At 35.6% G+C, this 13,964-nt stretch overlaps 1 protein-coding gene and 1 pseudogene across 1 annotated transcript in view; both read left to right on the forward strand.

The window, feature by feature from the left end:
• EPHX4 (epoxide hydrolase 4) overlaps nucleotides 1-9,909 on the forward strand; it is a 42,581-nt gene extending 32,672 nt beyond the window's left edge. The window contains exon 7 of the mRNA XM_040470968.1: nucleotides 9,035-9,909. Coding sequence (XP_040326902.1) covers nucleotides 9,035-9,266 — 232 coding nt within the window. The 3' untranslated portion in view covers nucleotides 9,267-9,909. The remainder of the gene's footprint in view (nucleotides 1-9,034) is intronic.
• A 1,661-nt stretch (nucleotides 9,910-11,570) lies between these two features.
• LOC121017792 (lysophosphatidylcholine acyltransferase 2B-like) lies at nucleotides 11,571-13,554 on the forward strand (annotated as a pseudogene).
• Nucleotides 13,555-13,964: the final 410 nt, after the last annotated feature.

The following is a 13,964-nucleotide window of genomic DNA, read 5'->3' on the forward strand; positions in this document are numbered from 1 at the left end:
AGACAAACCAGGAAGTAGATTCTTAACTATAGAGAACAAACTGATGGTTACCCAAGGGGAGGTGGGTGGGGAGATGGGTGAAGTAGATGATGGGGATTAAGGAGAACACTTGTGATGGGCATAGGTGTTGTATGGAAGAGCTGAATCACTATATTGTACACCAGAAAATAATATAATACTATGTGTTAACTGGAATTTAAATAGAAACTTTAAAAAAATTACTCATGGATCAAAAAAGATCATAATGGAGGAGTGCCTGGGTGGCTCAATTGGTTAAATGTCTGACTCTTGATTTCAGCTCAGGCCATGATCTCACGCTTTGTGAGATCAGCTCTGCATTGGGCTCCATGCTGACAGCACAGAGCCTGCTTGGGATTCTCTCTCTGCCCTTTCCCACTTGCACATGTGTGCATGTGCACTCTCACTCAAAAAAAAGAGACATTAAAAAAAATCATAATGGAAATTAGTAAAAACTTAGAAAAAAATAATAATATCAAAATGCGGAATACAGTTAAAACAATATGTAGGAAGAAATATATTCATAGTTTTCCATGCATATATTAGAAAAGAAGATAGAAAAGAAGATTAGTGACCTAAGAGTACAATTTGAGAAGTTAGGAAAAGAACAATATGTAAAAAAAAATAAATTGGAAGGAAAATAATTTAAATTAGATAAAAAGCAGAAATTAATGCAATCAAAAACAAAGACACAATAGAATCAAAAAATCAAAAGCCGATTCTTTGAAGGTTATTAATATAAACTTCTGCCAAGATTGGTTTTTAAAAAGCATGAATAAACAATATTAGGAAGTAGAAAATAGATATAGCTATAAACACAACAGAGATAAAATATAAAACTTAGGTTAACAAATTTAAGAACTTTGACAAAATGGGCAGTTTTTTAGAAAAATATAGCAACCAAAACTAACTCATGAAGAATTAGAAAACCTAAATAGACATAGCCATTAAAGAAATTGAATTATTAATTCAAAGCACACCTACCCACACAAATAGGCTGAAGTGGCTTTACATGTAAGTTCTAACACAGAACTCCCACTCTAACAGACACTTTTAGACATTATAAAAAGAAGGTGTAGGCTTCAGCTCATTATGAAGCTGGTATAACTTTAATACCAAAAGAAGACGAAGATTGTATAAAACTGGAAAATTATAGTTCAAACTACATTATAAATGTAGATCCATAAATTTAAAATAAAATATTTTTGACCTGAATCCAGCATGGATTAAAAATTAAACCAAAGTTAGCATTAAAATTCATTACTTTAAAAAATAAAATTCATTACTTTAATTAGCCACATTAACAGATTAAAAGGAAAAATATGATTATCCAAATAAAGAATGAGCATTTAATAATATTCAACACATATTTATGCAACAGTTCTTAGTGATCTAGGAATACAGGATGTAAGAGTGGAGCTCAGTTAAGCCACTTAGCCTGAATCTCCTGAAGGGATATTGACTTTTGCTTTACTTAATTATCTGAGAGAAAAAAAATAAGGTATTCAAAGTGTTTTGGAGTGGTTATTTGCACCTGGACAGCTGGTAGGCACATAAAAAGATATTCCAGGAGTCAGGACCAAGAGGATAAAAAAACCCATATTAAAAGCAGAAAATACTTTGTGATACTGTCCAATAGCTGTATCTGGATGGGAAACTTTGGGGGATCTGGGAAGTCTTTCCTCTATCTGAGAGAATGATATGTTATCCCTTGCTTTTAAAATCACCTTTGCAGATTTATTTTCCCTTTGCCATTACACTTGATATTCTCTGTGTCTGTTAGTGTCTTTATATTAATCACAGTATGATTCTATTATGACAACAAAGCAGAAGGGAACTTTGGTCTTAGAAACCTATAGCAAACATCATACTTTATGATGAAACACTAAAAGCATTTTATCTAAAAATAAAGTCTAAAGATAAACTTGCCAACTATAACTGCTTCTATTCACCACTGTTTTGAAGATTTTAGCCACATAAGAAAAAAAAAAAAGAAAAGTGTAAGTATTAGGAAAGAAACAAACAAAGCCATGATAATTCATAGATAATGTGGTTACAATCTAGAAAAAGAATCTACAGAAAAGCTATTTAAACAAAAATAGTTCAGCAAAGTTGATATACATAAATACAATATACAAAAATTATGATCTTATAAATGAACAGTTAGAAAACGTATTTTAAAAATAGATACCCCAGGGCACCTGGGTGGCTCAGTCTGACTCTGGATTTCGGCTCAGATCATGATCTCATGGTTCGTAAAATTGAGCCCTGCACTGGGCTCTGCACTGACAGCACAGCCTGCTTTGGATTCTCCCTCTCCCTCTCTCTCTGCCCCTCCCTCTCTCTCTCTTTTTCATGCAGAATAAATAAACATTAAAAAAAAAATAGATACCCCTACAATAGCAACAACAACAAAATTAGGTGTATAGGAATGACTCTAACAAAAGATTACCTTTATAGATTGTCAAAACTTATTGGAAGTAGTCAAGAATATAGGCTCAGGGCAGTAGATATTTACTAATCAGTAGAGAAGTATTTTAACATTTTAACAATCCATACAGACATGCTGGTATAAACTAGTGAAAATTAGCCCTGGTTTATCATGTTCATGATTGGAAAACTTCAATATCATAAAGTTCTTGATTTCTCACAAACTATTAATTTAATTTAATTTCAATCAAAACTATAGGAAACTTTTTTGAAACTTGAAAAACTGATTCTGAAATTTGTATGAAAGAGCCTAAGGCTGAGAATGGCCAAGATAGTTTTAAAGGAAAGGATAGATGGATGACTAACCCTATTAAATATTAAGGCTTGTAATGAGGCTATAAAATTAGTAAAATATGGCATCGACTCTGGGATAGACAAATTGACTAACAAAACAGAGAAGAAAGCCCAAAAATGAAGCCACACATATGGGAACCTACTATGACAGAACATTTTGAGTCTGTGGTGAAAGATCCTATACATGTTGTTGGAACAATTAGATATCCATATAGAGTAAAATGAAATTAGATCCCTATCTCTTACTAAACAAGAAATAAACCTCAGGGAAATAAAAAACCTAAACCTAAGTAAAACTTTCAAATGTTTGGAAGATAAGAAAATGCTTTCATAACTTCAGGTAGGAAAGATTTCTTCAATAAGACATAAACAGCTTAAATTATGAAGAAGACTGATAAATTTGACTGCATGAAAATAAAAACATTTATATATCAAATGATATAGAATGAGAGGCAAGTTTAGATGGGGAAACATTGTTTGCAATACACAGTCATGTGCTAACAATATCTAGAGTTTATAAAGAATGCCTCCAAATCAATAAAAAGGTAGCCCAATCAAAAAATGGGCAAATATAGGAAAAGACAATTCACAGAAGAGGAATTTAATGGTCAATAACATTAAAGATGCCAAATCTTCCTAGTAGTCAGATATAGAACATAGGTTTCACTATTTGTAATAGAGACCTAAAATAATAGTATCATAAAAAAAGAAATGTATTTCTCTCACAAGTAAAAGTCTAGGTTGGTTTGTTGGCTTTGCTCCATGAAATCATCAAAACTGTCTCTTTGGTCCGAGACCTAGGCACTTTATGTCTTGTTATTCTGCCATCCCTGGGGTGTCGCCCTTGTTCGTGTGGTCCAAGATGGTTTACCACCATGGCTGCATTTCAGTCAGTGGGAAGAGGGGAGGGGAAGGCATAGTGTACACAACTTAGAAGTTACACACATTGTTTCTCATATCTTCACCTTGCTGCAAGAACTCTGGCAAATGTAGGCAGTCTTTATTCTGGGTAGTCCCAGATTTTCCCAGATAGAAAACTAGATTTTCTATCACTGTGGTAGAAAGGAAGAGGTTTTAGGGAGCAGTCTCTACCACATCAGGTAAGTGAAAAGTATTCCACTCTCATTCGGTTGGAAATATTTAAACTTTTGAGAAAAGTGTTGGCAGTGATATGGAGCAAAATGAATTCTTACATGCTTCTTTGGAGCATACAATCAGCTCGGAAAACAACCTGACAGTATTGACTAAGGTTGAAGATGTGCATACTCTCTGAAGAAGCAATTCTGTTTTGGGGAATATACTGTAAGAAAACGCTTTCATATGTGCACAAGGGGATGTACAAGAATAAGTTCAATATCATTTGAATTATCAAAATAATTGGAAATTTTTATTTATTTTTAATTTTTGTAATGCTTATTTATTTTTGACAGAGTGGGGGTGCGCGCGAGTGTGCCCAAGCCTATGAGTGGGGGAGGGGCAGGGAGTGGGAGACAAAGAAACCGAAGCTGACTCTAGGCTCAGAGCTGTCAGCACAGAGCCCAACTCACCAACTGTGAGATCATGACTTGAGCCAAAGTCAGACACTTAACCACCTGAGCCACCCAGGCACCCCTTAAATGGCCATTAACAGGAAAATGGATTAATTACGGTATAATCATAAGATGAAATTCTATATAGGAGTAAAAATGATGTAGAACTAAATGTATCATTAATAGATAATCTTAAAAATATAATATTAAGGGGCGCCTGGGTGGCTCAGTCGGTTAAGCAGCCGACTTCGGCTCAGGTCATGATCTCACGGTTTGTGAGTTCAAGCCCCGCCTCGGGCTCTGTGCTGACAGCTCAGAGCCTGGAGCCTGTTTCGGATTCTGTGTCTCCCTCTCTCTGACCCTCCCCTGTTCATGCTCTGTCTCTCCCTGTCTCAAAAATAAATAAAACGTTAAAAAAAATTTTTTTTAATATATATATAATATTAAGACACAGGTGTGGAAGCTTTTGTACAGTACTATACCATTTATATAGAGTTCTAGAAATGCAAAACACCTCCATATATTGTTTGTAGAAATCTGTGTACTATATTTGGGGATATCTGACAAATAGTACCCCCTTTTCCTGACTAATTTCTGAACAAGTTGAGAAATCAAACAAGGGTCAGTAAATGAAAACCAAAACATCACCTTCATTACTGATTAAGGATAGATTGAAGACTATGGCTTAATATGAGAATGGTCTTGCTAATTCCCTACTGCTAGTCTAAACTTTAGATCAGTTCACTTGTGGAAGAGTTTGCAGAACAAACTCAACTTTCTCTGCCTCTCAGGTCACTGCCTTCCGTTATCTGGTAGAGAGAGAGGAGAAAGAGATTAAATCTGTCACCCTAAGCACGTATTACTTCATAGACCCACCTAGTCCAGTACTCTGCACCAACAACTGTCACTCATCGTTCAGGGGTGGGACAAGGATCCAGGAGGGCTTAAGGAAAATCACTATTCAAAGAAACCATAGGAATGGGGGAGAGGTATCTTAATACATAAAATAAAAATTGAAAAACAGCACAGGGATGATAATAACTAAATTCAACCTAGTCATTCCTCCTATGGTAGTAGTTCTTTACAATAGCATGTAAAACAGATGGCAGGACCCTACCATTCAGTCAGTCTGGGGTGGGTCCCAAGCATTATTTCTGCCAAGTTCACAGATGCTGCTGATGCTGCTAGTCTGTTGCCCACACTTTGGGAACCACTGCCTTAGGGTGAGGTGAAGAAAAATGGTATCAAAGAAAGGTCAGCAGAAATATGTTATCATGTTTGCCATGTTTGGCTTCTTAAGCTAGTGGTGATTGTGTGGGTGTGATTATTTCCCACATTATCTTCTTATAGTAATAAAATATTTCCACACAAAAAACTAATGGATGGAATGTATAACATTCTGGACACTGCTGCCTTAATACTTACACATCAGCTGATAACTCAGAGTTTGGAAGAGTAACATGGTAAAATCAGACTTATTTGAAATAGGTATGTTAAGATATATTTTGGTAGGTTGAATGATTAACAGTATAGACCAGAAATTGTTACTACCTGTTAACAGTTTTCAGATTTTTCAAATTGCTTCTGTACTAAGATTAGTCACTTTTAATCAGAAATATTTTATCAAGTGTTTTCCCAGTAAGTTCTTCAGCTTAACATACTCTTCTACAATGATGTTTTCCTTTTTATTTATTTGTTTATTGTATTTATATTGAGGTATAATTGACCTAAAACATTATATTAATTGTAGGTGTACAATGGTTTGATACTTGTATATATTATGAGATAATCACCAGAAGTCAAAATCTGTATACATGGTTATAAAGTTTTTGTGTGTTGAGAATTTTTAAGGTCTACTCTCCCAGCAACTTTTAAATATGCAATGGAGTATTACTAACTATAGTCACCATGCTGTACATACTTTCTTTTATATGTAACATATTTCCTGTGAAGTTTAGCAGTTTGAAACCTCAGGACCAGAGAATGTGCTCTTCTTTTAGTTTTCTGGAAACTTCTCCCTTTTAAGTCCAATTTGATCTGGTAAATAATTTATATTTTTCTTTATTTTTTTTTTCTTTTCTAAAAAGTTTTAAAATTTTTAAATTCATTTTATTTATTTGTTTATTTTGTTAATTCAACTATAATTACCATATAGTGTTATTTTAGTTTCAGGTGTAAAATATGGTGACTCAACAATTCTATACATTACTCAGTGATCATCATAATAAGTACACTCTTAATCCCTTTCACCTATTTCACCCATCCCCCACCTATCTCCCCTCTGGCAACTACCAGTTTGTTCTCTATAGTTAAGAGTTTGTTTGTTTGTTTGTTTGTTTTGATTTCTCCTTTTTTCTTTGTTTGTTTTGTTTCTTAAATTTCACATATGAGTGAAGAATTTATATTTTTCTTTGCTTTCTAACTAATTGTCTTTTAAAACTCCTCTTACCTTACTGATTCAATTATGACATGCTCTCATATTGTTAAATATGCAGATAACTGTTAGAAACTGTTTTACTTTCGGGTGCGCCTGGGTGGCTCAAGTCAGTTAAGCCTCTGACTCCTGATTTGGGCTCAGGTCATGATCTCACACTTCTTGGGATTGAGCCCCAAGTCGGGCTCTGTGCTAGGAGTGGAGCCTGCTTAAAGATTCTCTCTCTGCCTCTCCCTCCACCCTTATGTGTGCTTGCTCTCTCCCTCTCTCTCTCAAAATAAATAAACTTTAAGATGTTAAAAAAAAAAGAAAGAAAATGTTTTACTTTTGAATATTTTATGAGCCCTAGAATTTGAGTGACTTGCAAGTTTGTATAGCAATCCATGTATCAAAATTATGCATAGAATGAATATATTTTCTTTTTTTTTTAATTTTTTTTAACATTTATTTATTTTTGAGACAGAGAGAGACAAAGCATGAACGGGGGAGGGTCAGAGAGAGAGGGAGACACAGAATCTGAAACAGGCTCCAGGCTCTGAGCAGTCAGCACAGAGCCCGACGCGGGGCTCGAACTCACGGACAGTGAGATCGTGACCTGAGCCAAAGTCGGACGCTTAACCGACTGAGCCACCCAGGCGCCCCGAATGAACATATTTTCTATTAGTTTACCCATTCACAAAGAATTAATTTTTAGGAGCATTATAACCAAACAATGGCCACCTGCATGAGAGTCAAAAGTTAAGTCCTTAGTGGACATATGTGATATCCTGCACATTCAAGCAGCATCCTATTGACCCCACGTAGCCACAGTCATGATTTTTGATAACTAGCAAAAATGGAAGTCATTGCTGCAGAGTGTCTAGTAAGATGTTCATATTCATGCTTAGTCAACAGGATTGTAATTAATACCATCCCACCTTTCTGAAAAAGAGTGTAGCAGTAGCTGTCAAAAGCTTTAAAAATATTTATAGTCTTTAGCTCAGGAATTCCACTTCTAGGGATCTAGCTGAAAGAAATTATCTAAAATGCCAAAAAAGATTTGGGCACAGAATGCTCATTATAGCATCACTTAAAACATCATTCCCTTGTTTTAACTAATGATATAATCTAAAAATATTCATTTATAGGAGAATAGTCATTTATGGGTTATTTATGGGTAATTATACCATAAAATAGTATCTTTTATAATTATTTTTGATATAAAACATTATGAAATGAGAAAATTCTCAAGTTATAATGCAATGTGAAATTTGAATATGGATACTGTATATATATATTGTGTATATTTATTGAATTTTATTTATAGTATGGTTTCAACTGTATGCATGGAAAATGGCCAAAAGGTTATCTCTTAATGATGGAATTATGCATGATTTTATTCTTTATACTTTACTTAAGAAAATAAACAATAAAACGTTGTTTTAAAAAGAATCTTCTGGGTTGCCTGGGCGGCTCAGTCAATTGAACATCTGACTATTGATTTTGGCTCAGATCATGATGACAGAGTTGTGGGGATCAAGCCTCATGTCAGGCTCTGTACTGGGCATGGATGCCACTTGGGATTCTCTCTCTCTCTCCCTCTGCCTGCCTCTCTCTCTCTCTCTCTCTCTCTATATATATATATATATATAAAATCTTCTTGCAAAATAAATACAGTACTATTTAATGGTAAAACTCAGTCCATATATATTTTCTGACTTCTCAGTTCCAATTTCATATAAAATGCATTATGTTATCTAAGAAACAATTTTGAATATATTTAAAGTGACATCATTTAAAACTCTTTTATCACACCACTCAAAAATTCTGGTATCCTTTTAAAGCAAATTATTCCTCATAGTGGTGAATTTCATACTTAATTTATATCCTTCATTATAAATTTTGTTAGCCTCATCCAATTAAAAATTTTATTGAGCCCTTTCTTAAATAGCCTTTTAAATTTTTTATTGTATAGATTGATTGCCTAAAGCAGTGTTTCTCAACCATTCATTCTTTCATCATCACCTCCTTAAGGAGCCATTTTAGATGAGTTTTTTTCCCAATTGCTCCCCACCCTATGAAATTTTAATATTTGTTTATATACTGTGTGTATAACCATGATCTATATATAAAGAACGTAATATTGTTATCACTCTCCCGAGAACCAAATTTCACCCTATTGGTGACAATATTGCTTCCTGTGAGCACGTATGGCCTAAAGGAATATAATAGAAAAATGTTATTTTAATTTTTACAATGAATCTCAAATCCACGTGTTTTGTTTTTATAGCTGCCTGCCTCTCAAACATCACATGGTGACCACTCCAACACTCCTACTGTGGGGAGAAAAAGATGCATTTATGGAGGCTGAGATGGCTGAAGTCACAAAGATTTATGTTAAAAATTATTTCAGGCTAACTATACTGTCAGATGTCAGTCACTGGCTTCAGCAAGAACAACCTGATATAGTGAACAAATTGATATGGACATTTCTGAAGGAAGAAACAAGAAGAAAAGATTGACTTTTCTGTGTCTTCTATGAGGGATCTGTAATGAAATCTCTAAATAATTTTTAATAATTGTTCATCAACCTCTTTAAGCTTATTAGGAAAAAATTGTTTTAATATGCTTTATCATAAGTATCCTGACAAATCATATTGAAAAAAATCTGAGAATGTGTGAACTTGTAACATGATATCAATTTTCTTCTGTTGAATTTTGCACAGAAAAGCAGCTGCCTTAAAATGTGTGCAATAGTACAAAAAGGAAGTTGGGGGAAATGGCTCAGTTTTGGTTTCTTGCATTCTTTGCCCTGTTAACATCTGGTGCCTTTTACAAATGTAAATTAAAGATTAGCTGTGCCATATCTTAAAAAAAGGTAAACCTGCAATGGTATATAAATTTTCATTTTATTGTTGAAAAGTTCTTTTTACTATTTTTCAACCATTAAAAAATTCTATTGTCAAATCTCTTGGATTTATAGTATATTTATTAGTTTGAAGGCAAATATGACTAGAAGAATATGCATTTTTAAAACAGGCCATAATACTACTTATACTGGAAAGCTAATAACAGGTGATGTAGAGATTCTCATGTATACATACATATGTATTAAACATTGCAAAGTAGAAAAGCACATCCAACAAATTACTTGTCTAAATCTTCCAGCTAGGGGCGCCTGGGTGGCTCAGTCGGTTAAGCGTCCGACTTCGGCTCAGGTCACGATCTCGCGGTCCGTGAGTTCGAGCCCCGCGTCAGGCTCTGGGCTGATGGCTCAGAGCCTGGAGCCTGCTTCCGATTCTGTGTCTCCCTCTCTCTCTGCCCCTCCCCCGTTCATGCTCTGTCTCTCTCTGTCTCAAAAATAAATAAACGTTAAAAAAAAAATTAAAAAAAAAGAAAATGCCATTTAAAAAAAATAAATAAATCTTCCAGCTAAATTGGTGAGAGATTTAGACAAAGGATCAAAATGTCCTTTTGCCCCATTAAGGCAACCAGAATTGAATTCAGTATTTCCTATGTGCACTAGAATCTAAGCTCCACAAGGCAGAGTTTTTTACTGTTCTATTAACTGGCATATATCCAGCATCTAGAATAAGGGCCTGGCTCCATTGTAGGCACTCACATATTTGCTTAATGAATAAATAACATATCTGACACATTGCTAGGCACGTGAGGGAAATATAAAAGAAAGACAGCATGGTAACATGGAACTTTCCCTTAAAGAAGCATACACACAACGCAGTTAAATTAAACAATGATTCAAGAGTAGAAATAAACATTACAAATAAGAATGGGAAGAGTTACAAAATAGAGAATGATACAAGCTCAAGGGAATACTACTCATTCTCTTGGGTTGCTCTCCTTTAGCATGGGAGACAACCAGTAACATTGCCAAATTATGGTTCCATAGAAACTACAACTGTGTTCCTAAACAAGACTAAGTTGGTGAAAAAAATGTATTCCTAAGTGTAGTTCTGATAGTGACAGAAGAAAGTGGAATGTCTCTAAGAATTCTCATCATTGTATCCTAAGCAACTTGTATATATTAATAAAAACCCAATTTTCTGTATACATTGTGCTTGTGCCTCATAATAACATTGCAAGTTACAGAGTATTACCAATTTATAGATGTGAAAATAAGGTTGGCCAATGCCCACAGCATAACTGTTGGAACCAGAATCTGACCTAGATTCATCTGGTTATAAAGCCTCTAATCTTTCCAGTAAGATAACAGGCTCTGTATCTACACTGCTCTTTCTGTTTTATTGGTAACCTGCTGTGCTCCAATAAATAGAAACATTTCTCAGAAACCTACAATTTGACTTTTAATCCTGGGAAAAGGAAGTTATGTTAGTAATTAGCAAATATAGGAATATCCTATATAGCACTTTCAGAGTTGCAAATTTTACAAGGTATAGAAGAAAGCCTGGTTCACACCAACTTTGATTATGCTCTCCTCTTGATCCTTTCTGAAGGGCAGCAACAAAGGGAGGAATAGGACTTCATTGGCAGTGTATGTTGACCCAGTAAAATAGTCCTGACTTATTTTACTGAAAACTTGTTACTGACAAAGGTGATTTTAGGGTTTGTTGTTGTTACTTAATGTCAGTTTGGAATGCTGACTGGTTCATGTGGACTCATGTTAAGAATATGAATCAAATGTGCCATGGCTAATTCCAGCCTATGATAATGGATATATTCTAATTTTCTATTCATGTGGAAGAGTGCTTGTGACAGATATAAAGGCTCAAGGGTGCCATCAGTTAAACTTTTTAGCATGAAGTGATATTACTGTCTCTGTAGAAATCAATTTGTAGGGAGAGTAAATGAATTTGACTTACCAGCTCCCAAAGCATCTCACAGTAAGTAAACTTTAGTGGTAATGGCATTTAAATGAAAAAGTTGTAATTAATATTCATCTATTTAAATTAACATATCCCTAGTAGGAACATAATATGTCCTTAATATAAATGTCAAAAATTATGTGAAAATAATTTATTAAGCATATATGTCAAAAGGAAAACATTTAAAAAAAACAAAAATGATTATACTCTTGATTTGATTCTATTACACCATTTATCATTTTTAACTTTTCTGATTTTAGAGGTAATTCATCCTCATTTCCTATTAACCCACATTATATCTGAGAGTTCTAATTATGTGTGAACAGAAAGAGCACTTGAATGTGGGGAAGGAGTGCGCTCTGAGGGTTGCCCCCAGATCCAATCTACCCACAGCCTGAGACCACTGAGAAGTTGGCCTCAGGGCTCAGCCAAGCTCGGAATTCGAGGTGCAGGTGTGGGAGTCCACCGTGAGTCATGGGATGAGCATGTCGTACCCACCTGCAGTGGCCAACCCCTTCAGGCAGCAGAGGCACCTCAGTTGGTGGTGCTGGGCCTGTCTTATCCTCACTGGGACTGTGCTGGTGCTGGGATGTGAGTCCTGCATCGCCTTCCTCTTCATTGGCCTCTGGCCAGTGGCCACACTTTCCACCAAGGGCGGTTCTGCTCAACCAGCCAACACCACTACGAGTTGGGGGAAGAAGCAGGTGCAACCAGTCCTCAAATTCTTGTTTCAGTCAACATTCTGTTTAGTGGGGTTCCTGGTTAAAGTGAAGGGGGAAAATGCAACCAGAGATGAGGCTCTCATCTTTGTTACAGTGCCGCACTCCACTTTCTTTGATCCAATTGCCTGTGTGGTGGCAGGGTTACCCTAGATGGTCTAGGCAAGTCAAAACACACAGACCCCAGTGGCTGGAAAACTCCTAATGCCAACACAGCCTCTGCTTGTAACCTGATAGGACCCCAGTTCCAGGAAGAATACATGGAATGAAATCCTGAAGCTATTCACATCTGAAAGGAAGTGGCCACAGATCCTGATTTTCTTGGAAGGAGTGTGCACCAATTGTACCTGTCTGGTCACTTTTAAACTAGGGGACTTCTCTCTGGGTGTTCCTGTGCAGCCAGTGCTACCTAGGTACCTAAACACACTGGACACAGTGACCTAGATCTAGGAGGGGTTTACAGGTCTATAGACAGGTTTAGGTCTATATATTGACCTTGAGTCAACTCTTCACCAGAGGAGAAGTGGTGTTCATGCCTATTTATATACAAAATAATCAAGAAAAAAAAAGACACATCCCTTTTGCTGATATAGTGAGGATCAACATGGCAAATGCTCTGAGTGTCTGTGACAGACCATAGTTATGAAGATTGTACACTAATGATTTTCACAGGTAACCTTTAACTACCCATGGAAGATAGTTTGGTGGAATTCACAGAAATTAGCCAGAAATTGAAGTGAGATTGGGGTAATATTCATCAGCATCTGGATGAATATGCTGCAGTTACAGTTGCCTCTAAGGGAGAGAAGATAGGACTTGAAGAGTTTGCAAATTATTTAAAAATCCTAATTTCAGAGCCCTTAGAACAACTTTTTGCCCCCTTTGACAGGAATAATGATGGTAGCATAGAATTCAGAGAATATGTGATAGGACTGACTGCCCTGTGCAATCCTATCAACACTGAAAAGATTCTACAAATGTCATTTAAGCTTTTTGATCTTGATGAGGTTGGTTTCATAACACAGCAGGAGTTAGTTAGCTGCTACACTTTGGGAAGCCTTTAGAGTGCCAGATCTTGATGTTTCCAGACTCTTTCAGAAAATAGCTGGACAGAATTCAAAATACATATTATACAAGAACTTTAAGAAATTTGCCTGAAGCATCCAGAATATAACAAGTTACTTAATTCATACTTGGACCTCTCCACAGCCTATATATATTCATTATCACATCAAGTAGCAGTTTAATTGCTGTATTCAAATGTTAAAGTCAGCCCTGAAAATTGTGAAGTTACCTTCCAGAGAGAAACTATGATTGAAATAAAATTATCCTTTGAGGAAAAACACAATAGTTTTTTACTTTCAGCACTTAACTGTGCTATGTATAAATGCTTGAGAAATATACATTTCAATTAGATCTTATAGTACCTATGTTGCTTAATATATGTTTGCTTTAACGTGACTAAAGGTGGAGAACAAGAGGTCTATTCATAAGGGGAGCTAAGATGGTAACATAGTAGGAGGACCCTAGGCTTGTCTCATCCCCTGAACACACCTACATAACTATCAAATCATTCTGAATAGCCAAGAAATCAACCTGAGAACTGACAGGACAAACTGCACAACTAGAGGGAGATAAGACGCTACACTGAGGAAGG

This window comes from Herpailurus yagouaroundi, unplaced genomic scaffold (assembly GCF_014898765.1).
Source record: "Herpailurus yagouaroundi ecotype Mexico unplaced genomic scaffold, PumYag 77, whole genome shotgun sequence".
NCBI lineage: Eukaryota > Metazoa > Chordata > Mammalia > Carnivora > Felidae > Herpailurus > Herpailurus yagouaroundi.